Here is a 25,927-nt window from a genome sequence, read left to right on the forward strand (position 1 = left end):
TGCAAGCTTTTTGATCATAGGTTAGACAATCTCACAGGTTAAAAATAATTTATTGAATTTTAATTTGCGTTTCTCTTTTTATGAAAGAGGTTACTTTCATATGTTTAAAAATAATTTACATTTCACTTTCCAATAACTGTTTCATCCTGTCTTCTACTGTGCTGTTGGTCTCTCTTTTAAAGTGGCTTTTTGAGTGACAAGGAGAAGTGGCATTGGCCGGTTGGCTTCGCGCCGCCAGGAGTTTCCCAAATCACCTCCGTCAGAAATGAAAATGATGAAACAGAAATTCTAAGGCTCATCCTCTGAACCTCGGTGCGGAGGAATAGGGAGCACGGAGGCCCGAATAGAGCCGTGGGATGAAATCCTAAGCGGCCCAAAGTCCCCAGTTAGTTTGGTGGGAAAAGGGGTAGCTGTGACCCCGACGTGACTTGAACACGCAACCTTCTGATCTGGAGTCAGACGCGCTACCATTGCGCCACGAGGTCACAGAGGCCGCTTTACTTTTGATCCTTTAAGGCTCTTTCTTCCCGCGCATCCAGGTCACTTCACCGCATAAATCTTTCGCTTTTCGAGAGAATTTCAGGTCAAACTGAAAAGGAGCGAGAGGCGGGCGGAGGGCGCGGCTGTGCGAGCCCCGGAATCCCCGCCCCAACCCGGCTACGTCGGGTCGGGGCGGGGAAGCGGCTGCAAAACCCGAACCCAGGCCGGCGAAGCAGGGTGAGGGTGCGTGCAGGACCGAGTTCCCGCCCCCGGCATGGTTAAAGGGCGAAACCAAACCAGGACTCTGCGGGCACACCTGGGAGGTGACTTCGGAACTTAGCAGAAAAATAGATGCTCATGTATCCACCCCTCCCCCCACCCCCGGCTCTCCCGCCCCCTTATAAAACTCAGTTTTGAACATTCGAACATTATAGAAGAGTGTAAGAAAAATTAAAATCAATAATCCCACCACCCGCTGTAAAGCATTTTGATGTATTTCTTTCCAGATTTCCTTCCTCCCAGGTATACACAAGTGTCCATCCGCGTTTGTTAAAGCTTCTTTGCTGTAAAGTACAGCAGCTGCAGAAAAAGGCACAAAACTAAGATATTTAATGGAAGGATCAAAAACTCTTGCCACCACCAGACCTGCCACCCCCGCAGAGCCTAACATCTGCCTTCTGCCTCCACCTGCAGCCAACCCCGACGTCTACGGAAAGAACGTCTTTGCTTTTGTTTACAGTTTTATCACCCAAATATGCATCAGTAAACACTGGAGTGGCGTTCCGACGTATATGTCACTTTTAATCCATCCCTTTCCCCTCACATCCTCCCCCGGCCCCAACGAAACGACGTTCTCAGCACCGGTTTCAGGTAGTTCGCGTTGTCAGTGGGTCTTGTTACTGAGGATGCTAACTTATATCATTTAGTTAACACGCTTTCTGCCGTGGTCCTCCACTGTATGCTACTATTTCCCCTTGGTAATTAATAAATATTTGGGGGTAAACGCTTTCAGGCTATGCAAGTATCCTGTTTCTCTTCAACCTTGCACCCACTAATTTTAGCATCCATCTTGACTGCAACAACTATGACTGCAGTGTTTGCCTCAGGGTCATTTTCTTTTTTGCCTTTTCCATCTACATTTATCAACATAATCCTTCTATGAGAAAGAACTGGTTCTTCTCTTCCATTTACTTATGTATTACATATTCAATTACTTCTTTGCATCAATACAGATTCATGGATATTTTTTAATTTTATAGGTTTAACCCATAGAACATCATTTAAAAAATATTGTTTCTGAAATTTTCCCAGCTTTGGCTATTACAAACTCCTTCAGGTTGGCTCATGTGTCCTTTTGATATCTACCATCCTGTTTTTAGCACTTCCTTAGTTTCTGGCACAAGATGTTCCAGGCTTATCTTGTAGTTTCCCTGCAGCAGCCCTGGAATCAACTATTTCTCCAAGGAGCTCTGTTTCCTGTTTTTGGAGAAAGGTGTTTAGAAATTAAGATCTAGTTGTTAGATGTGATCATTACAATGGGCTGTCATTTCCCTTTTCATTATTTGTAGCTTCTCTGACACTGAGAAACGTAGCTCTCATTAGCTATAATATATGCACTTATATATGTATACATATATGTACGTGCATATATGTGTGTTTCAGAATTACTAACCCATACACCTGTAAAAAAAGATTTACTAAGAGGATTACCTTATATGTGTACAGGGATTTTTGGTTTTTTTTTTTTTTTTCTGTAGCTTTACAGGCAAAATACTGTTTTGCAAAGTTATTTAGGTTAGTTCTTCTCTTCTCCAAGCCTTCACTTTTGGTTATATTATTTACTTGTAGTACAGTTAGGTTGTTATTTTTATTCATTTATTTGTTTTTATTTTTGGCTGTATTGGGTCTTCTGTTGCACGGGCTTTCTCTAGTTGTGGTGAGTGGGGGCTACTCTTTGCTGCGGTGCGCGGGCTTCTGTTGTGGCTTCTCTCGTTGCGGAGCACGGGCTCTAGGCTTGCGGGCTTAGTAGTTGTGTCTCCCGGGCTCTAAAGCTCAGGCTCAGTAGTTGTGGTGCACAGGCTTAGTTGCTCCGCAGCATGGGGGATCTTCCTGGGCCAGGGCTTGAACCCATGTCCCCTGCATTGGCAGGTGGATTCTTAACGACTGCGCTGCTAGGGAAGCCCCTGTTGTTACTTTTATATTCCATTTCAGGTTCATGATTAGTTTTCATTATTTTCCTTAAACTTATGCATTTGTAAAATATTACCATAGTTCTAAGTACCAGTGCTGTATAAAAGGGTATACTAAAAACTGTGTCACTCCCTTGTCATCTCTATTACTCAGACTCATTGCCCCCTTCTTTCCACCGCTTCCCAACTACCCCATCGGTAACTAATCTTTTCAGTTTCTGGTTGATCCTTCCTGCATTCTTTTGCACAAATGAGCAGGTATGTTTATTTTATTACATCCTCTTCTTTCTTAGATAAAGGATAGCGCACTATAATTACTATTTTGCACTTTGCCGTTTTACCTCAGCAGTTTATCCTGGAAATCACTCCATGTCAGCTCATTGAGATCTTTCTCTATTTTTTTTTTTTTTTTACAGCTACACAGTACTTCCTGGTGCGGATGTAAGCATAGCTTATTCAACCACTTTCCTGTAGTTTTTGCATAATATTTCCAAGGTTCATCCATGTTGCAGCATGTATCAATACTTCATTCTTTTTATTGCCCAATAATATTCCATCATATGGATATATCAGATTTTGTCAATTTGGTAGGATGAAAATCTATCAAAAAAACAAGTGGAGGTTTTTTTCACATCAAGTAGGAATCAGATTCTCCCCCTTCACAGGTTTTGCTGTTTTTCTTGATTGTTGAAGGCTGTAGTAGTCCATCTGTTTAGTGACTTTCCCAAATTATTTTTGCAAAGGCTGTATTCCTTGTTGTTTGTGGTTACTGAAGTGTCTGTTTCTTGGTTTGTTTTTAGCTAGTTTTTTGACAGAGATTTCCTTGAATTCCAGGTACTTTATTAAAAACAACAACAATAACATAACAACAACCCCACCTCCCTTTTTTTTTTCAGATTGGCTCTGTGCTGGCACTCCTTTAACATGTAGCCAGGCTTGCACTAAGCCTAGGGAGAACCTGAGGTGAAATCTCAGCATCTTCTCAGATCTGTTCTGAGTGTGCCTCTTTCTCTCAGCATGCATGAAGCTTTCTAAACTCCCCCATATAGATAGTACTTTGGAATGCCCTAATTTCCCAAAGAAACTCCCCAGCTTTTGCTCCTGGGACTTCGGTGGTCCAGGGATGGTGTGGGGCAACAGCAAGTAAAAATGCCACAAAGTTTTCCTACTGCTTTGAATTCATCCCTTTCTTGATTCAATGTTCACTTGGTTGCTGCAAACCTTTGACTGTTTTCCAGAGTCTCTGACAAATTTGGTTCTGGCAGTTCTGCTTGTGTTTTTGGTGTTTCTGTGAGGGGATGAGAACTTGGAGCTTCCCACTCTGCCATTTTGCTGATGTCACCCATCTGCCTTTAAATAATTTTTTCTCTGCCTATAGAATGCTGGCTTGACAATTTTTTTATTCTTTTACGTTTTAAACATATTATTTCTTTGTTATTTCTTCTACCTTCCTTAGTTTTTAGTTGATAATATAATGTGTCTTTTTATTTTCAGCAAATCACTATGTGCCAAGCATAATGACCTTTCTATTAACCCTTCGGGGGATGGCTGAACTTGTTGAATTTGTGAGTTGACATCTTTCAATAAATTTGGAAAGTTCTCAATGTTACTTTTGCAAATATTGCATCTGCCCATCCTCTCTCTCCTGTCTTTCTTGGACAGCAATTACATGTAAGTAAGCTCCTTTCTTATACTTTTTTGCTCCTTATATTCTTATTTCTCTCTGTTATTCAGTTTAGCTATTTTCTTCTTGTTTTCAAGTTTAGTATGTTCTGTTTTCTGCTGTGCAAAGTCTGCTGCTAACATCATCCAATGAATTTCAAATATTTTATTTTGCAGTTCTAAAATTTCCACTTGATTTTTGGCTTATTTTAATGCTGTTTTGAAATACTCTATCCCACGTTTTTAACAAATCTGTTGTCACCCTCTTTCCTTCTACCTTTTTAAACATATGAATTATAGCAATTTTGACTGCTCACTCCAAGTCTGGATCATTTCTGGATTTGTTTTATTGACTGTTCTCTCTCTTTTTATTATGGCTCACCTATTTCCCACTTTTGTGCATGTTTTTTATCTTATTTACTTTATTTTTTTTGGCTTTGTTGGGTCTTTGTTGCTGCGTGTGGGCTTTCTCTAGTTGCGGTGAGCAGGGGCTACTCTTCATTGCAGTGCACAGGCTTCTTGTTGTCGTGGCTTCTCTTGTTGCGGAGCATGGGCTCTAGGCACGTGGGCTTCAGTAGTTGAGGTGCACAGGCTCAGTAGTTGTGGCTTGCAGGCCCTAGAGCACAGGCTCAGTAGTTGTGGCACATGGGCTTCGCTGCTCCATGGCATGGGGGTTCTTCCCGGACTAGGGATCAAATCCAAGTCCCCTGCATTGGCAGGCAGATTCTTAACCACTGTGCCACCAGGGAAGTCCCAGCCTTTTGTGTATGTTGATTTAACTTTTTATTTTGATTTTTTCTGGGCAATGTGGATGATAAACATAAATTTTAGAAGCTCTGGCCTGATTACAGTAACTTCCTTCTCTTCTGCCTTGTAAAGCCATGAGCATTGTTCCCACAGAAAAGCCACTGTGAGGGAGACAACAGCTTTTCCCTCAGGAAACACGAGTCCAGACTCTGCCCAGGAGTTTCCTACCAAAGGAAAAGAGCAGTGATGCTGTCACGCCAATCCTCTTCTCACATTTTTGGGTATACCTGGGTTTCCTGGTGTATCTACTGCCTGGGGATGTGGAACATCAGGGTTTTCTATGCCGATAATATCACCTTAAGTGACAGTGTGGTGCTGTGCTCACATGAAGGATTTGGAGAAGTTTCTGGTGCAGATGGGACAGCAGGAGTTGAAAGTTTTCTCTCAAAGATTTGGATCCCGCTCTCCTCAGTCATTTTGCTATTCTCAAAAAGCTCATTTCCTTCTTCTAGTGATTTTACATGGAAAGAATGAGGCTCCTTTTGCAGTTTGTATGAGATGCAAAAATTCTCAAACTTAACGAAGGCAATGTCAAAATAGCAATTATTAAAAAGGATGTGATTGCCCAATGTTGGCAAAGATGTCAGGGCAGCAAGCACCCTCATATACATCTGGTGAGAGCCCAGAGCTTTTGGAAGGCATTTGGCATGTGTATTAAAAGGCCTTTTCAATAATGTGTACTTTGCCCCAGAAATTCCATTTTTATGACCCCATGGAAAACAATTAAGGATGTCTGCAATGATTTTCCTGTAGGGTTATCAAAATTCTGTTTATAATAGTAAAGAATTAGAAGCAGTTTTAGCTGCTCTGTTCCATAAGCAGAGTCTAGATTTTTGAAATACGAGAGGCAGGAGGGAAACTATCCCAGGTTGGGTTCCACTCTGAGTGGACGTTTGCATGGAGGCTTTTGGGATCACAAGAGAAGGAAGCAGGACTGGGTAGAGAGAGAAGAGGGCTGCTATGCAGTCTCAGTAAAGGCATCAGCTGACCCCACGAAGAACTCCAAATTCACAACTGTCCCAAAGTTAAGTGGAAGGGCCAGGTCTTTGCTCCTATGTCAACCAGTAATTGGATGTGGGCTGTCTCAGGAACGGGTCTGCTTTGGGGCAAGGCGACTCTCTCAAGCTGAGGACTGCCTGCCAGCAGCACTTCTAGCGGCCGGAGAATAAACCTTCAGTTCTGAAAGCGGGGATGGGGTGGCCCACAATTTCATCACCTGGATTCACTTCTTCATATGAGTTTTGGGAGAAGCAACACCAGGATTCCGGTGGGCCTGTTTTCCTGAAAGAAACTTACAAGGAGGATGAACTACAGCCTCCTCGCCCCCTGCTGCTGCTCTTAGGACTGCAAATTATATTCACTGTTGCCCTCCTCAACCTCAGCTAACACCTGTACTGGTCTTGGTGGCTTTCCCGGTGGCCAGACCCAGACACTTATCCCTGAGGCCCTGGTCACTGTGTGCTTCTCAGGCTAACACTGCTGTTTTCATTACTTACTACCAAAATGGGTGAGACAGTGCCAAGAGGTATTCTAATATTATGGGGAATTAGCTGGGTGCCAAACATACGTCTCTCTTCTCCCACTGTAATAACAGCCCCACCTCCTAGTGATCAGGATCAAATATCCCTGTCACAATGGCGACTCCTCTTGTTGCTGGCTGGTCCCCTGACAGCAGCTGTAGTTTGTATCTCAAAAGGACTACTGACGTGTCTCCTGAATGAATTGTTCTGCCTTGGGAATCAAGCCTATAAACCTGCAGTGCCCAGGCCTGCAGGGAAGAGCAGCACATAATGAGTCATGGGGAGTGAGGTAAGCATGCCTCTCCTGCTTCTACTCCTGGGTTCCCAGTCTATACGTTCCAACTACCAGGAACACAACCATATAAAGGTAGTTGATTTGAGGCATAAACTGCACCCTGAGGATGGTGCCCCATCCCTGTAAATTATTGCCTCCACCCTGGCACTTACAGTGTGCCTTTAACAGGCCATTCCATCTCCAACATCTATCAGCCTGGCAGCTTCTGGGGATGTGGTATGTGATATGACCAGTGGACCCCGTGAGAGTATGCACACTCCTCTATCTCCTCTGCTATACAGTAGGGTCCTTGCTTTGATGTGGTATCAGATGGATGAATCAAACATTCTATAAATCCCCAGATAGTGAGTGGTTTTGTCTGAGGTCTGGCAAGCAGGAAAGGCAAGCAAATACCTAGAGTGTGGGTTGATTCAGTTGTATGAATTGCCGTTGCTTCCAGAATAGAAGGGGTCCAGTGGAGCCAACTCGCCGCCAAGCATCTGACTGGTCTCCTAGTGGGACGGTAACCATACTGGGGACTTAGCACTGAAGAGCGTGTTGCTGGAAGGTGGACAGCAGTTGCAGCAGGTAATTAAGCCTTGGGAAGGGGCAGCCTGTGATGCTGGGCAAATGCCACCACGGCTGCTCCATTCGTGCTTGTGTTGTCAGCACTGAGTGACTAAACAGGAGCTGACAGACATCAACTGAGATCTTTGACAGAAATGAAGTGTAAGAGGTGAGCTTACATTTACCTGGTGTTTCCTCTGTTTATGGATTCCAGGCAGAAACTGTCAGAGTTTAGGGGTGCCGCTGGGAGATAAGGGATGATATCCTAGAGGAGATAGTTCTACAACTTGCATAAAATTTCCCCTCAAACCTTTAGCTGACTTCTAAGCTGTGAATGGTGAAAATAAAAGAAACCCTGTAAAAAGCAGCACTTGAGAGGTTAAATGGATGCGCAGGTTTCAGCAGCTGTCTAGTACTGGAAAGACGGAGATTACAGTTCAAGATCAAGCCTTAGCAAGTTAGAGGGGCTTGGTAAACGCCATGGAGTTTCCACTGAGATTCCAGAAGAACCATGCTGGACAAAACTGAAACAGACAAAAGGACAAAACTGAAACAGACCAGCTTTAACTCAACCTAATGTCAATCACAAATGGGGTCAGGGTGCTCCACTAGTACTCTGTCTGCTAAAATAAAACTTTGTTTTATTTAGCTTTTTATTTTATATTGGAGTATAGTTGATTAACAGTGTTGTGATAGTGCTAAATAAATCTTGATCCTCTTTAGAGGAAGACAAACCAAGGATCTCCAGAATTTTTTCACCTATAATGTCTGCCATCAAATGAGATATCAGAAAGCATGCTAAAAAAATCAGCTGACCAGATAGCAAGAAAAACAATAGACAAAGGAACAGACCAAAAAGTGATTCAGCTACTGTAGTTAACTGTCCAGGACTTTAAAATAAACATTATTAATATATTCAAGAGAAAAGAATGGAGAATTTCAGCAGATACCTAGAATCAATATAAGGACAGAACAAAAATTCCAGAAATAAAAAATCTGACTAAAATTAAGAATTCAAAATGGGTTTAATAACAGATTGAAAACAGAATAGGCATTAGTTAATGGGAGGGCAATTCAGTGGAAAGTGTCTAGTCTGATGCACAGAGAGAAAAAAGAGATGGGAAATACAGAAAACCTAAAGAGAAACCTGGACCATGGTGAAAGGTCTAACTTACAGGTAACTAGAATCCTAGAATAAGGGAGAGAGGAAATGGGGCAGAGGTAATATTTAAAGAAATAGTGGCTGAGAGTTTCCCCACACTGATGAAAGATATCACAGCACAGTCTCAAGAAGCTCCACATGCTCAAAATATGCTTTAAAAACAAACAAAAAACCTCTCCACCTAGGTACATCACATTAAAACTTACAAAAACCAAGGGCAAAGATAAAATCTTAAAAGTAGCTGGAGAAAAAATAAAACAAGAGCAGAACACAGTTGATTTTTTAATAGAAACTTTGGAAGCCAGAAGCTGAGGTTTTATTTTAGGTGAGGAAAGAAAAAACAGCAACAACAATGAAAAACAAATGCCAGACTAGAACACTTATCCCAGTGGAAATATCCTTCCTAAATGAACGTAAAGTAAAGATATTTCAGACAAAAGCTGAGATAAGCTACTGGAATGCTATGATAAATGCCCAAAGGAATTAGCCAGGCAAAGGGAACATGATCCAGTTGGAACAAGGAATGTCAGGAAAGAATGAAGAACACGGGAATAGGTAAATATGTAAGTACAAATAAACACTGCTGAAAACAGTAATAGTAATAAAATCCTTTGGAGTTTAAAACATGTAGAAATAAAATATATGACAACAATTGAACAAAAGGCAAAGAGTAAATGGAATTAAAACATTAGTATTTTTCATTGCTTTGAAATATTAATTTCAAGAGTGCTCCAAGAAAAAAGAATCAAAAAAAAAAAAAAAAAAAAGAGTGCTCCAATGGAGAGCCAAACAAATTTTAAGGGCAATGATTTTCGGACATTTCAGTATCAGGACAACATTACAATTTAAAAAATTATTGAGGAAACCAAAGACCTTTTATTTATGTAGGTTACATCTATTGATGTTTACTGTATTTGAAATTAAAATTGGAAAAAATTTTAATGTTTATTAGTTTATTAAAAATAATAGTATTAAACTACTATATGATATTGGAAAACATTTTTAATAATAACAAATCTTCAAAACAAAAAAATTAGTGCAAAGAGTGGTACTGTTTTAAATTTTTGCAAATCTCTTTAACGTCTCACTGGATTAGTTTGCTAGGGCTGCCATAAAAAAATGCCACAGACTAGGTGGCTTAAACAACAGGAATTTATTTACTCACAGTTCTGGAGGGCAGAAGTCCAAGATCAAGGTGTCTGCAAGGTTGATTTCTCCTGAGGCCCCTCTCCTTGGCTTGCTGGTAGCCACCCTCTTGCTGCCTCTTCACATGGTTGCCCCTTTGTGCGTATGCACCGCTGGTGACTCTCTGTACATCCAAATTTCTCTTCTCATAATGACACCAGTCAAGAGTTATTAGGAGTCACCCTAACAGCCACATTTTAACTTATCACCTCTTTAAAGGCCCTATCTCCTAAAACAGTCACATTCTCAGGCACTGGAAGTTAGGGGCTCAACATATGAATTTGAGGGGGGACGTAATTCAGTTGATAATAATGGCTCAATAGAAGATAGCTGAATTCTGAGATCTTCTTTTGCATTAAATATTTTGCAATATCACATGCCATGCAGCTTCTGAAAAACAGCAATCTATACTCATGAGAAAAATGAGAATGAAAAAGGTAATGTCTTAGAATTATTATGAAAATAGTTCTGCTGCTCCAGAGTAACACCAAAATAATAAATGAATGTATAATTAAACTGAATAGAGTAGAAAAATGAGAAAATGAAACATATTTGAGTATTCCGAAGAAAAGCAAGAAAGGAGAAACAAAAGAAACAGGCAAAACAAATAGAGAGACTTACACCCAAATATATTAGTAATTACATTAAATGAAAATGGATTACACTCACCAATTAAAATACAAAGATTATCAGACTAGATAAAAATAAGACCCAAAATATATGCTACTTAAAGGAGATACACTTTAAATGTAAGGACACAGGTTAAGTTAAAAGTAAAAGGATAGGAAAAAGACATATAGCATGTGTATTTGTTTTCTACTGCTACATAACACATTTATGGAAACAACGGCTTAAAACAACAACTATTTATTAGCCCACAGCTCTGTGGGTCAGAAGTCCAAGCATGGCATGGCTGGGTTCTCTGCTCAGGTCTCAAAGGCTGAAATCAAGGAGTCAACGGGTCAATTCTTGTCTGAAGGCTGAGGAAACAGCAACTCCAAGTGAAGTCAACTTGTTAGCAAAATTCAGTTCTTTGAAGTTGCAGCACTGAGGCTCCTGTTTCCCTGCTGGCTCTCAGTCACAAACTGCTTTCAGTCCCTAAAGGGTGCCTACACGCCTTGTCACACAGCCCCTCTATCTTCAAAACCAGCAATGAAGAATGTCGCTCACACTGAGTCCCCCTTATACACCAAATCTCTCTCACCAGGACGAGCCCCACACTTTTTAAGGTCTCAACTGATTGGGTCTGGCCCACTGAGCGTAACTGCACTATTTTCAGTCAACTGATTTGGGACCTTAATTATATTTGTGAAATCCCTTCACAAAAGCACCTAGATTAGTGTTTGACTGAATAACTGGGAACTGCTTGTATACCAGGGGCTGGGAATCTGGGAACCAATTTAGAATTCTGCCTACCACACCATGCAGACACTAACAAAAATAAAATTGTCTTGGCTATATTAATATCAGAAAAAGTATAATTTATGGCAAAAAACCTTACTAGAGTTAGAGGATGCTTGATATAGATAAAAGGGTCAACTCAACAAGAAGATATAACAATCCTAAATTTACATGCACTGAATATTTATATGCACTTGCATATATATATAATATATATTCAAGATGTAGAAAGCAAACATTAATAGAAATAAAAGAAAAAAAAGATAAATCCACAATCATAGTTGGAGATTTGAAGACACCATTCTTAGTAGCTTATAGTTCAAGCAGAAAAATAAATCAGTACAAATATAGAAGATTTGAAGAATGCTATTAACCAACTTGGTCTAATTAATATTTATAGAACATTACAGCTAACTGCAGAAATTTCAAGTGATAAGTCTTATTTCCATGCTATTTTCATGTGAACGTGGAGCACTTACCAAAATAGACCATTGGCTGAGCCACAAAGTAAGTATCAACAAATTTCAAATGACTGAAATAATACAGTGTGTTCTTTGACCACAGTGGAAATTAGCTAGAATTCCATAATATATAAATAGAAAATCCACAAATTCATTAAAAGTAAGCAACATGCTTATAAATAACCCCAGGGTCAAGGTAGAAATAACAAAGAAGTTTAGAAAATATTTTTAACTGAATGATAATAAAAATACAACATATCAAAATCTGTGGTCAGAAAGATTAACTCAAAATGGATCACAGGCCTATATATAAAATCTAAAACCATACAACTTCTAGAAAAAAACATGGGAGAAGAAACTCCAGAACCTTAGGGAAAGTGAAGATTTCTTGGAGAGGACCCAAAAAGCATGACCCATAAAAAGGAAATGTTAAACTGATATCCTTCAAAATAAAAACATCTGCTCTTCAAAAGACACCACTAAGAAAAGTTAAAAGGGAAGCCATATTCTGGGAGAAAATATTTACAAAACATATCTGACAAAGGACTTGTATCTAGACTATATAATCATTATCATCATCTAATTTAAATGGGCAAAAAACTTAAACAGATACTTCACAAAGGAGAGATATAAATAGCCATTAAACACATAAAAAATGTTCACCATTAATCATCAGAGAAATGCAAACTAAAACCACCATGAAGTACTAGTACACACATTAGAAAAGCTAAAATTAAACACTGACTTATATACCTGAAACTAATACAATATTGTAAATCAACTATACTTTAATAAAATTTAAAAAAATTAAAGACTGACAATACCATGAGTTGGCAAGGCTAGGAGTAACTAGAGCACTCATACATTGTTGGTGGGTTGCAAAATGGTACTTTGGAAGACAACTTGGCAGTTTCTTATAAAATATTACATACATTTGCCATATAACCCAGCAACTCCGAACCTAGGTATTTATATAATAGAAGTGAAAATATGTCTACACAGAGCTTATACGTGAATGTTCACAGCTGGTTTATTCATAACAGCTCTAAAGTGGAAACAATACAAATGTCCATCAATGGCTGAATAAACTGTAGTATATTAACACTATGGGAATGAAGTACCAACCACATAACATGAATGAACCTCCAAATTCATGAGTGAAGAAGGTAGAAAGAAAACAGTATATACTATATAATTCCATTTATATGAAACTCTAGAAAAGACAATTCTAATACATAGCGATAGAAAGCAGATTAACGGTTTCTTGGAATCAGAGGTGGGGACAATTTTGCGGTGATGAAAAATGTTCTATACCTTGATTTTGGTGATGGTTATACAGGTGTGTAAATTTGCCAAAACTCATCAAAATATAAAGTTAAATCTGGTACAACTTATTATGTGTAAATTATGTCCCAATAAAGTTGATTAAAAAAACCTCTACTTGATGAAGCTAAATAGGAACTTATAGAAAAATTTAGACTTAAATATTTGCAAAAAAGAAAGGTTGAATATCAATTATCTAAGATCTCATTTCAAGAAGCTAGAAAAAGAACAATGAATCAAATTCAAATAAAGTAGATAGAAGAAAATAAAAGAGCATGAGTCAATGAAAAAGAAATTAGCTGTCTTATTAGTTAAGAGGTGGCTTTTGAAAAGATTAATAAAGTGTTAAATCCCTACAGAGCCTAACACAGAAAACAAAAAGAGAGTACACAAATTACCAATACCAAGACTGAAAAGGGAATATCACTTTAGATCCTACAGAGATTAAAAATATAACAAGCAGGCATTATCAATTACTTAAAGCCAATAATTAGATATTTTAATGAAATGATATAGACAAATTAGAAATAAAACTTAGCAAAATTGACACGAGATAGAATATCTCAATAGTCTTATGCCTATCAAAGTAACTGAATCTATAATTTAAAACTTTCCTACAAAGAAAATTCCAGGCTCATTGGGCTTTACTGTTCATTTTTACAGAAAAGGTTTATGGAAAAAAATAATACCAACTGAAATAACAACAAACTCTTCCAGAGGGGGGAAAAAGTAATTACCAATTCATTTTACAAGCCCAGCATTATCCCAGACACTAAATCCTGACAAGGCTACTAAAAAAAAGGAAACATACAAGACAATCTGGACATAGACATAAAATCCGATATAAAATTTTGAAAATCTAATTGAACAATATTTTTAAAAGGTAATATATAATGACCAAATAGAATCTATTCCAGGCATGCAAGGTTGCCTTAACATTCAGAAATCAATCCATACAGATGAATTTTGAGAACATTTTGCTCAGTGAAATAAGTTAGTCACAAAAGAATATTTACATAAGGTACCTAAAGTGGTCAAATTCACAGAGACAGACTGAAGACAGAAAGTAGAATGATAGTCTCCAGGGGCTAAGAGAAGCGGGTAGTGTGGAGTTATCGTTTAATGAATATTGAGTTTCAGCTTAGAAAAATGAAGAGTTTTGGATGGTGATGATGGCTACAACAACATGAATGTACTTAATATCACTGAATTATACACTTAAAAATGGTTCAGATGGGGCTTCCCTGGTGGCGCAGTGGTTGAGAGTCCACCTGCCGATGCAGGGGACACGGATTCGTGCCCCGGTCCGGGAAGATCCCACATGCTGCAGAGCGGCTGGGCCCGTGAGCCATGGCCACTGAGCCTGCGCGTCTGGAGCCTGTGCTCTGCAACGGGAGATGCCACAACAGTGAGAGGCCCGTGTACCACAAAAAAAAAAAAAAAAAAAAAAAGGTTCAGATGGTAAATTTTATGTTATGTGTATTTTACCGCAATTTTTAAAATAAAAAAAATCAATCCGCATAATTCAACCACATTAACAGGATGAGAAAAGCCAAACGGTCATCTCAATAGCTACAAACTACGTATCTGATGAAATTCAATACCTGTCCATGATAAGAAATCTCAGCAAACTAGGATTTGAGGAGAATTCCCTTAATCTGATAGAGATTATCTACAAATTTATACCTCATATCATTTCTAATGGAATGTTTAGGATTTTCCTTTAAATTCTGGGAAAAAGGCAAGGATGCCTACAATTTTTACTTTTGAAGGTCCTAGCCAGTGCAATAAAGCAAGAAAAAAATGGCATAAATATTGGAAAGGGTGAGGTAAGAAAGATTTTACTTTATCACAGGTGACATATTGTGTATGTAGAAAGTCCGAAAGAATGAACAAACTATTATAATTAACAAGTGAATTTTAGGAAGGTCACTGGATATAAGCTCAGTTAAAAAAAATCTATTATACATATCATTACTTATTACATATTATATATTTAATATATTATATATAGTTATGTATTACATATATTAGCAAATCAGAAAATGAAATTAAGATAATAGCCTTTATAGAATCACCAAAACATCAAATATATAATAACCTTACAAAATATTCAAAATTTTATTGAAAAAATACAAAAATTACTAAAATTAAAAGATGTGTATAAATGAAAAGGTATGGCCTGCTTATAGACTGGATGTCTCAATGTTGTTAAGGTACCCATTCTTCCAAAACTAATCTATATATGTGATGTAATATCCATTGAAATCCCTACTTTTTATGATGGAGTAACTGAAAAAATAATCATTCTAAAATGCATATGAAAATGCCAAGAACATAGAATTACAGTGACAATTTTGAATAAGAAGAACAAAATTAGAAGACATATACCACCAGATGCCAAGATTTACTATCAACCTGTTTTCACTAAAAATATTTGGTATTCAACAGAACAATGAGTCAGAATAGATAATCTAGAAATAGACCCCCTCACATAATCTGACCATCTGACTTATCACAAGGGTACCCAAGGGGGAGGGGAAAAGATGGTCTTTTCAACAAATGATGTTGAATAAATTGTGTATTTGCATGGAAAATATTAAATTGACCTCTACTCCACACCATATAAAAATATCAGATGGATTGTAGCCTAAAACTGAAAAGTAAAACAGTAGCTATGCAGAAGTAAATGTAGGAAAATATCCTATGACTTTGGGTTAGGAAAAGATTTCTTAAACTAGGCACAAAAAAGTAGTAATCATAAAAGAAAAGATTGTTGAATTATTCATCAAAGTTAAAGACTTCTGTCCATCAAAAGACAACATTTAGAGAGTGAAAAGGCAAGATGCTGATGAGTAGATATTTGTAATACAAATATCTAAAAAATACCTTGTATCCAGAATATATAAAGAATCCTACAAATAAACAGAAAGAGTTATCAATAAAAATGGGCAAAAGTCTTGAACAGGCACTTCTCAAAAGAGGATATTCCAAAAGCCAATAAACACCTAGAAGGGGACTCAACATCAGTAGAGAGTAAGGAAATGATATTAAACCTATAGTGAGATACCACTACACACTGGAACCAGGCTTTGGCACCTTAGCAGTTCATGGAAACTGCTCTAGTAAAGGTGCCCTGTATCATCTCCATCCCCTAACCTGATGGACACCTTTCAGTTCTTATGTCACTTGAACCTGCTGACCTTACTCCTCTTCTACCTTCTAAGGCAGTGAAGAGAGACGGGGTTTAGGTGTGGTGAGGGTTTGAAGGTAGATACGAGCAGCCAAAAAAGTTGACATCAAGTCATGTAGACTGTTTGACAATAGAGTTTCTCAAGGATAGTATTTCAAGGTCAGACCCTTAAACTTTCCAATCAGAAAGTGGTACATTTATCCAAAGTAGACACATCTCCTGGTAATGGTTAATAAATTTCACTATTATAATTCAATCAGAAATAGTCATTTCAACCACAATGTCAAATTATTCATTTTAAAATGGGAGACAGCTCACATCAGTCACCCAATATCCCCTTCCCAATATTAAAGACTTATCCTAGCATTGTGGGAGAAGTATTTGATTTTCTTTCCTTCAGTCTCCACTGAAGTGTAGCTCTACATGCCTTGTCCTTTTCAGATGTTAGGTCCACGGTCTCTTAGGGCTTTCCAGTACCAGGGTCACAGCCTCTGGGTTCCCATTTTGACTCCAGGACTCTCTTAGTATTTCCAGAACTTCCAAGCTTTTATACATGGACTTTGGAGTTCTTGGCTGTTTCCCTCTCTATACTCCATCACAGTGTTCTGTGGAGCTGTACACAGACCTTTACACCACTGTGATCTTTCCTTTGGTGCCATGTTGAAAGTGGAACTTGTCTCTGAAGCTTGCAAGTCTTCTGGTCTATAATCTGGACACAGGTTCCAGATATTCTCGGATATGTTTTTCATTTACCTGAAATCTCTATTACCTCCTCCAAACGAAACTGAGAGGGTGGGGGGGGGATCCTGAAGTGCTGGAAAACTTCTTTGGAATCTAGGTGGTACCAAGACCAGTTTCCATGCTCTTAGATCCATGACCACTCCTGCCCTGCCAAGGTATATCCAGCACCTAGGGTAATTCCTGGGCTATCACAGGTGTCTAGTAAATTAGCTTCACAAGAAAAATAGGTTTTTCATGTTTATATAAATATTACATGCTCATTGGAAAGAAAAACTGAGAAATACAGAAAAGCAGAGAGAGGTAAAACAAACAAAAAACACTGGATTCTGCAACAAATCTAAAACAACTGTCATTAACTTTTTGGAGACTGTCCCTTCATTCATGGCTATCAAAAGTTCACACAAATACATAGTTTCATACCATACATACTGCATTTACATTTTTCTATTTTCCTAGTTTTCCCCCCCACTTATATCACTGCTTCTCCTTTTCTCCCTCCCTTCAAGGTAACGAATATTAACAGCCTGATGTATATTCTTCCATACTTGTTTCCATGCTCATCTAATCACATGCACACATACATGCATACATAAAGGCATGTGACCATTACTTTAACAAAAATGAAATCTTGTACATATACATCTCTGTAATAAAGCAAATACTTATCAAAAAATTGTGGAAATACCTTGAAGTCAACTAGTGTAGCTATAACTCATTTTAAAAATTACTCTCATACGTTTCCATGGTATGGCTATATCACAATTTATTCACCCATTCCCCTATTAATTGGCATTCACTTTGTCTCCAGTTGGGTTTCTTCTCTGTCTCTACAAACAGTACTTTAATAAACATCCTCATTTATACATATGCTTTTACACTGATGCTATTATTTCTGTGGGGCAGATTCCCCAAAAGTGAGACTGCTGGGTCAAAGTGCTTTTAAAATTTTACTTAATTAAAAAAAATATATACCGCTGGATTGCTGGTGGAAATATAAGTTGATATAACCATTTGGTAAGAGTATATGGTTTGCCAAACTCCACTAGCAAAAGATCTCTTAATTTTTGCCAACTCCATGAAGTGGAAGTAACATATCATTGGTTGTTTCAATTTGCGTTTCCCTGAGTATTGTTTATTTAGGTTCATAATATTTTCATAGGTTAATGCATTTGGAGTTGTTCTTCTATGAAGAGCCATCTAGTCCAGGTGGATTAAAACTTCAATGTAAAAAATAAAATTATCAGAATATTAGAAACAAATTTAGGAGACTATATATAACCTGGGGATTGCTAAAAGAGTAAATAAAGAATATAAAAAGGAAAAGATGTAAATATTTTACTATGAAAAATTAAAGACTTAAAAACCTTTTACTACATAAAAAAATACAAAGAAATACTACGTTAAGAAAAACATTTGCAACACATATGTCAAATGATTAATATCTCAAATATATTAACACCTCCAGATTTATAAGAAATATAAACCACTAAGAAAATCAGCAAAAAAATAGGCAATTCATGGAAGATAATTTGTTAAATGAATAAAATATGAAATTTGGATGAAGGCTTTCATTTGCCCTTTTTATTATGAATTTTCTTATAACTTCTAAGATTTAATATGACCAATTGCTTTTCTACATTCTTATATTTATGAAGTGTGTACTTTCTGGTAAATTGCTCCTGAACATTTTCCCACATTCATAAAATATAGTTTATAAGATTCTTGTTATATCTGGATGATAATTTTCTGTCCTCTATATTAATTGAGCTTCTCTCTGATGTATTCTTTGATGTACAGTAAGGCTTGAGCTACTCCTAAAGGCTTTTCCACATTCACTACATTTATAGGGTTTTTCTCCAGTGTGCATCCTCAGATGTACAGTGAAGTCTGAGTTAGTTCTGAAGGCTTTTCCACATTCTTCACATCTATAGGGCCTCTCCCCAGTATGAATTCTCTGATGTAGAGTTAGCTGTGATAGAGTAATACAACCTTTCCCACATTCCTTACATGTATAGGGCTTTTCTCCAGTATGTGTTCTCCAATGCACTGTAAGGTATGAACCTCTCCTGAAGGCTTTTCCACAGACATCACATTTATAGGGTTTCTCTCCACTATGGATTTTCTGATGTTCTGTGACGTGTACCATCTGGCTAAATGCTTTGCCACAGTCATTACATTTAAATGGTTTCTCCCCGGTATGTGTCCTTTGGTGGGTATTAAAGCCTGAGTTACTTGTGAAAACCTTCCCACACTCATTACATTTATAGGGTTTTTCTCCAGTATGCCTTCTTTGATGCACAGTAAGCTGTGATGTATTAGTGAAAGCTTTCTCACATTCATTACACTTATATGGTTTTTCTCCAGTATGGGTTCTTTGATGTACAATAAGGTATGACTTAGTTCTGAAGGATTTTCCACAATCATAGCAGTTGTAGGGTTTCACACCAGTATGAATTTTCTGGTGCTCCTTGAGATTTACCATCTTGGTAAATGCCCTCTCACAGTCAGTACATTTATATGGTTTCTCTCCAGTATGAATCCTCTGATGTACAGTTAAGTGTGATTTTATTCTGAAAGATTCCCCACATTCATTACAGAGATAAGGTTTCTCCTCCGTATGAATTCGCTGATGTATAATTAGAGATGAAGAACGCATGAAGGCCTTTCCACATTCATTACATTTATAAGGTTTCTCTCCTGTATGCATTCTGTGGTGTACAGTAAGGCATGAATAATTGATGAATGCTTTCCCACATTCATTACATTTATAGGGTTTTTCTCCTGTATGAATCCTCTGATGTTCTGTGAAATTTGCTATACGATTGAATGCTTTCCCACATTCATTACATTCATAGGGTTTTTCCCCAGTATGAGTTCTTATATGTACAATAAGGCTTGAATTACTTCTATAGGCTTTCCCACACTCATTACATCTAAAGGGTTTCTCTCCAGTATGAATTCTCTGATGAACATTAAAGATTGTGGTATTCTTGAAAGATTTCCCACACTCAATGCATTTATATGGTTTCTCTTCAGTATGGGTCTTCTGATGTACACTAAGATATGACTTATTCCTAAAGGCTTTCCCACAATCATTACATTTGTAGGGTTTTTCTCCATTGTGAGTTTCCTGATGTCTTGCAAGTTTTGATTTATCACCAAAAGCTTTCCCACATTCACTACATTTATAGGGCTTCTCTCCAGTTTGAATTCTCTGGTGTTGATTAAGGCGGGCACACTGGCTGAAAGATTTTCCACAGACATTGCACTGATAAGGTTTCTCCTTAGTATGAATTCTCTGATGCACCATAAGGGATGAAGAAGCAATGAAGGCCTTTCCACATTCATTACATTTATAGGGCTTTTCTCCAGTGTGAATTTTTTTATGTTGACTAAGATATGAAGGCTGGCTGAACATTTTCCCACATTCATTACATTCATAAGGTTTTTCTTTAGTGTGAGTTCTCTGATGTTGAATGAGTAATGACCTATAACGGAAGGCCTTTTCACATGTACTACATTTATAGGGTTTTTCTTTATTATTGTTTTTTTTCTCTAAAGTGAGTTCTGAAGCAGGGCTTATGACTTTGTTGCCTTCTGTATCCTTGCACATTTTCTTCCCCAGATGGGTATCTGTAATCAAATCTAAATTCTCTGTAAAATTTTCCTCATGTGTTTGGTATTTGCTGTGGGGCTCTTCTGTGATAACTCCTGGTTCTGGAAAAAGAACAGATCCAAATCTAAAGCCTTTTTGAAGAGTGGGAATTTTCTTGTGTTTAACTATTCTCTGACTCAAATGACTTTCTTGACTATCTTGCCATCTCAATATCCTGTCACTCCATTTCCATAATCCTCCCATTTTGGTGTCCCATAGACCATTCTCTATGAGTTTCTCTACTATGGTCTCCTGTGATAAACATTCTTCAGAAATATTCTCTGTTGGTAGAGCATTCTTGGTTGTAGGTTTGGTCTCCAACTCTGGGAGGAAAAAAGAGAGAAATCAAATGACTTCTATTTCCTAGATTGAGGACATCACACTAAACAGGAAAACAAAAGGGAAGCTTGAATTGATAATGAATATATGTTTTTAACTGCTTGCAAATTGCCCTTTTTTCTAGGAAGGAGGGGATTGCGTTAAGGAAGGCTGATTGAGCAAAGAACCAAAGCAGTAAATTCAAGGAGTTTTTTAATCCCATTAAAAAAAATTCATTTGTGGTAACCCTTCTACAATACAAGTTTCTCAAATATTTCCTCCTTTTCTCATTCGTTTTAGAGTCAAATTCTTTAGAGAGCATTCTTCCTAAATTGTAACTACTTCCTTGCTTTCCACTTACTCCACAAACCAGACATTCACCCTAAATAATACTTTCTACTTGTTCTCATTATTTGTTCACTACTTTTTAAAAATTTATTTTATTTATTTTTGGCTGCATTGGGTCTTTGCTGATGTGCACGGGTTTCCTCTAGTTGCGGCGAGTGGGAGCTACTCTTCGTTGCAGTTTGCAGGCTTCTCACTGCGGTGGCTTCTCTTGTTGCGGAGCATGGGCTCTGGGTGCATGGGTTTCAGTAGTTGTGGCACGTGGGCTCAACAGTTGTGGCTCACGGACTCTAGAGCGCAGGCTCAGTAGTTGTGGTGCACAGGCTTAGTTGTTCTGTGGCATGTGGAACCTTCCAGGACCAAGGCTTGAACCTGTGTCCCCTGCTTTGGCAGGCGGATCCTTAACCACTGTGCCACCAGGGAAGCCCTGTTCAGTAGCTTTTTTGTGAAGACTTTCTCAAATTTCCCTGTCAGAATAGCTTTTTCAAGTCTTTATATGTACCTTTTTTTTTCTTTTGATTTAGTAAATTATTTTTTATTTAACAAAATTTATTTATTTATTTATATTGAAGTATAGTTGATTTACAATGTTGTTAATTACTGCTGTACAGCAAAGTGATTCAGTTATACATTTACATATATATATATACACACACATTCCTTTTAAAAAATATCCTTTTCTATATGTAACTTTTTATAGAACATTTGTGGAAGAAGACACTTTGAGTTTTCAGAAAGTAGGTTGAACAAGTTAGTCAAAATTAATACAGTTGTGAATATTACAAATAGTGATAATTACTATTATCAAGGGTAGTTTTGCAACCTTTTTACGGGTCTTTAGAACATTTCTGACAGTTTCAAAATTTTCTTAAACAATTATACTGGGGGGTGGTGGTCTAACAATTTGTTTGTATATGTGAACTTAATATTTTACTTTTTAAAACACTTTTAAACTTCTTATAAGTTTCTAATTTATTTCCAGGTAATCATATCTAAATGTTTTTAAAAAATTGAACCAAAATCTTCTGTGGTTAGTAAAATGGCTTTATGACTTTAAAACTCAAGGGAAGTAGAACTTTCAATGGATTCACAGGGCTAGACAAAGATTTGAATTCAGGGTCACCAAAAAAGAAAACTCTAGAACCCAAGGACTAAAACCCAGCTCATTTAAATGTCCAATTCAATTAAGGTGACAGGAATTTTTTTTAGGTAAAAAGAAAAGTGGAGAGAATATAACACCAGCAGATCTGAATAAAGGAGAATATTAAAGGGCATTCTTTAAGTAGAAGAAAAATAATCCTAGGTAAAAGTTCAGAAATGAAGAAAAGAATGAAGGGAAAGAGAAGGGAAACATCGGTAAATCTGAATGAATATTGACTGCATACAAATTAATAATGAGATTTGACATATATAGAATTAAAATACATAACTTCAATAATGTATAATTGAGGTTAAACTGAATAAGCTGTTCAAGATTCTTGTACTGTTTGGGAAAATCTGTAAGCACTAAACAAATAACTTAAAAATTTATAATTAACAACTGATTACAAGGGGAATAGAAAAACAAAAGATGATAAATCAAAAGGAAGGCATGAATGGGAAGAAAATGAATACAGAAAAGGCAAGATACTCTCACAGTTAGAGGGTAGATTTAAACATTATATAATTGTATTATGTACAAATGGATTAAAAACTCCAGAAGAAACAGATTGTCGGATTAGTTAAAATAAAAATTAACAAAATGCAATTATAAGAGAAATAAAATACAAAGATACATAAAAGATGACAGTAAGCAGATAAAAAAAGATATATCATATATACAATAAAAAGAATGATGCTATAGTAATATTAGTATCAGGCAAAATAGACTTTAGGGCAAAAACAACAAAGATAAAGAAGACACTTCATAATGATAAAATATCCAATTTACCAGAAAGATATAACAATTCTAACTTTGTTTTTACCTAAGAACACAGCTTCAAAATACATAAAGCAAAAATTAAAAAACTAAGACACAGATAGATCTATACTCACAGTGGGAGACTTAAAAAAAAATTTCTCAGTAACTGATAGAATAAGCTGACAATCAGCAAGAAGATAGACTTCAGCAACATAATTAACAAACCTGACATATCTAGAACAGCACTCAGTACCTATACACTACACATTTTTCCAAGTGCACACAGAATATTTACAAAAATTGGCCAGGTGGCAAAGCAAATTTCAAGAAACCTGCAAAGACTGAAATCATACAGAGAATGTTTTCTGACCACAGTAGAATTTAAAATAAGATTATTAGAAAATCCCCATATGGTACAAAATTAAGGAAAATACCTCCAAATAACCTGAGGGCCAAAGACATCACAATGGAAATGATCAAATACTTTGAACTCAATAATTATGAAGGTGTTACATAAAAAAAGTATGGCAGGGCTTCCCTGGTGGCCCAGTGGTTGAGAGTCCGCCTGCCGATGCAGGGGACACGGGTTCGTGCCCCGGTCCGGGAAGATCCCACATGCCGCAGAGCGGCTGGGCCCGTGAGCCATGGCCGCTGAGCCTGCGCGTCCGGAGCCTGTGCTCCACAACGGGAGAGGCCACAACAGTGAGAGGCCCGCGTACCGCAAAAAAAAAAAAAAAAAAGTATGGTAGCCTTGACAGCCTTAAATACATTAGCAAAAAAGAATGGCTAAAATCAATAAGTATCCAACTCAAGAAGTTAGAAAAGATCAGCAAATTAAACCCTAAGAAGGTAAAAATAATGAAAGAGAAGAAAGTAATGAAACAGAAATCAAAGACACAGTAGCAAGGATTAAAATTTATTTTTTAAAATCCAAATAAGATTGATAAATCCTAGCAAGACTGTTTAAGATAAAAGACAGAAGACAAAAAATTTAGTGCCAGGAATGAAAAAGGAGACATCCCTTCAGATCCATATAGTCATTTAAAAGATAAACAGAGGATAGTATGCCCCTAAATTTAAATTTTATATTAAGTAGATCAATTCCTAGACAAACACAACTTACTAAACTGAAACAAAAAGAAATAGAAAATATGAATAGTCCTACAACTACAAAAGTAATAGAAGCTGTAATTAAACACCTTCCTCAATAAAAGCTTTAGGCCAACATGGTTTCCCTGGTGAATTCCATGAAATTTCTAACTTCCTCTCTCTCACAACTCTTTTCTTTTTTAAATATTTATTTACTTACTTATTTGGTTGCACTGGGTCTTAGTTGCAGCATGCATGTGGGCTCTAGTTCCCTGACCAGGGATCGAACCCGGGCCCCCTGCGTTGGGAACGTACTGTCTTATCCACTGTGCCACCAGGGAAGTCCCTCACAGCTCTTTCTTGTCCTCACTGTAAGCTGATGGCCTTGCTTTGTATTTTATTGAGAATAAAGAAGCTATCATCATAGGATGTCTCAATCTTCTCACCACCAGTTGACCTATATCTGCTCCCATCTTCTCCATCCTGCCTAGTGTTACTGCAGAAGAGGTGGCCTCCCTGCCTATCAAGGGTAAATCTCTCCTTTTCCATTCGTGATTTTATCCCTTTTCACTTTCTCAGACACTTTAGTTCTTCAGTGACCCTACCTTTGTCTTGCAACATCAATTTCTCCCTCTCCACTGGAACATCATTCCTACCAGCACTTAAGCACGTCAGAAAAGCTTCCATCTCAAAAATAGAAGTTTTCTTTTTTTATTCCTTCTTTCTTCCAGCCACTGCCCCATTTCTCCTTCCCTCTTCATATGGAGGGGGGCTTTCTCTAGAGAGCCATCGAAACTATCTCCAATGTCTACCTTTCACTCACTCTCTAAAAATACATATATAATATCAGATATAAAAATAATATATGTAACACATGTGCAAGTTATGGATGGCATCACAATAAAATAAATATGCAAATGATCTAGAATCCATTATTCCTTTCCATCTCCACCATCACCGTAATCAAAGTTACTGTAGTCTCTTGCCTAGACTATTTTTTTATTTTTTTAATTAAAAAAATGTTTTTTGGCTGTGCTGGGTCTTTGTTGTGGCGCGGGCTTTCTCTAGTTGCAGCGAGTGGGGGCCACTCTTCGTTGCGGTGCGCGGGCTTCTCATTGTGGTGGCTTCTCTTGTTGCGGAGCACAGGCTCTAGGCGTGCAGGCTTCAGTAGTTGTGGCACATGGCTCAGTAGTTGTGGCTCACAGGCTTAGTTGCTCCGCGGCATGTGGGATCTTCCTGGACCAGGGCTTGAACCCGTGTCCCCTGCATTGGCAGGTGGATTCTTAACCACTGCGCCTCCAGGGACATCCCTGCCTAGGCTATTTTAACTACCCCTTTACTATTACCTGCTTTATGCCCTTAAGTTCAATTTCCATCAACAGGGTTATTTCCCAAAGATCCTTGATTAAAACCTTTCAGTGCCTTCACACTCACTTTGATTAAAATCCACTCGCCTTACCATGGTCCACAGAGTCCTAAATAGGCAGTCTCCTGTCTATCTTATTCTGTACCAGTCTCCCTCTCCTTATGCTTCAGTCAGGCAGCTTCCTCAGATTTCTAGAACTCAGTACATTACGTTCTGCCACCTGGAATGCTCTTCTTCTCCTCTTGCCTTGGCTGGCTTCTTCTGACTCTTCAAGTGTCACCTCCTCAGA

General features: G+C 37.7%; 1 protein-coding gene and 1 non-coding gene across 8 annotated transcripts in view; both read right to left on the reverse strand.

The window, feature by feature from the left end:
- Nucleotides 1-413: 413 nt before the first annotated feature.
- On the reverse strand, nt 414-485 carry TRNAW-CCA (transfer RNA tryptophan (anticodon CCA)). Its single transcript has one exon. It is a non-coding gene; the product is annotated as a tRNA-Trp (tRNA).
- Nucleotides 486-9,332: 8,847 nt separating this feature from the next.
- ZNF624 (zinc finger protein 624) overlaps nt 9,333-25,927 on the reverse strand; it is a 29,472-nt gene continuing 12,877 nt past the window's right edge. For all 7 annotated transcript variants that reach the window (XM_022560732.3, XM_089900301.1, XM_030763354.2 and 4 more), the window contains one exon: nt 9,333-20,943. In XM_022560732.3, coding sequence (XP_022416440.2) covers nt 18,719-20,943 — 2,225 coding nt within the window. In that variant the 3' untranslated portion in view covers nt 9,333-18,718. The remainder of the gene's footprint in view (nt 20,944-25,927) is intronic.

The sequence above is a fragment of the Delphinapterus leucas genome, chromosome 19 (assembly GCF_059928025.1).
Source record: "Delphinapterus leucas isolate spDelLeu-1000000601 "Yukka" chromosome 19, BTC_Dleu_Yukka2, whole genome shotgun sequence".
NCBI lineage: Eukaryota > Metazoa > Chordata > Mammalia > Artiodactyla > Monodontidae > Delphinapterus > Delphinapterus leucas.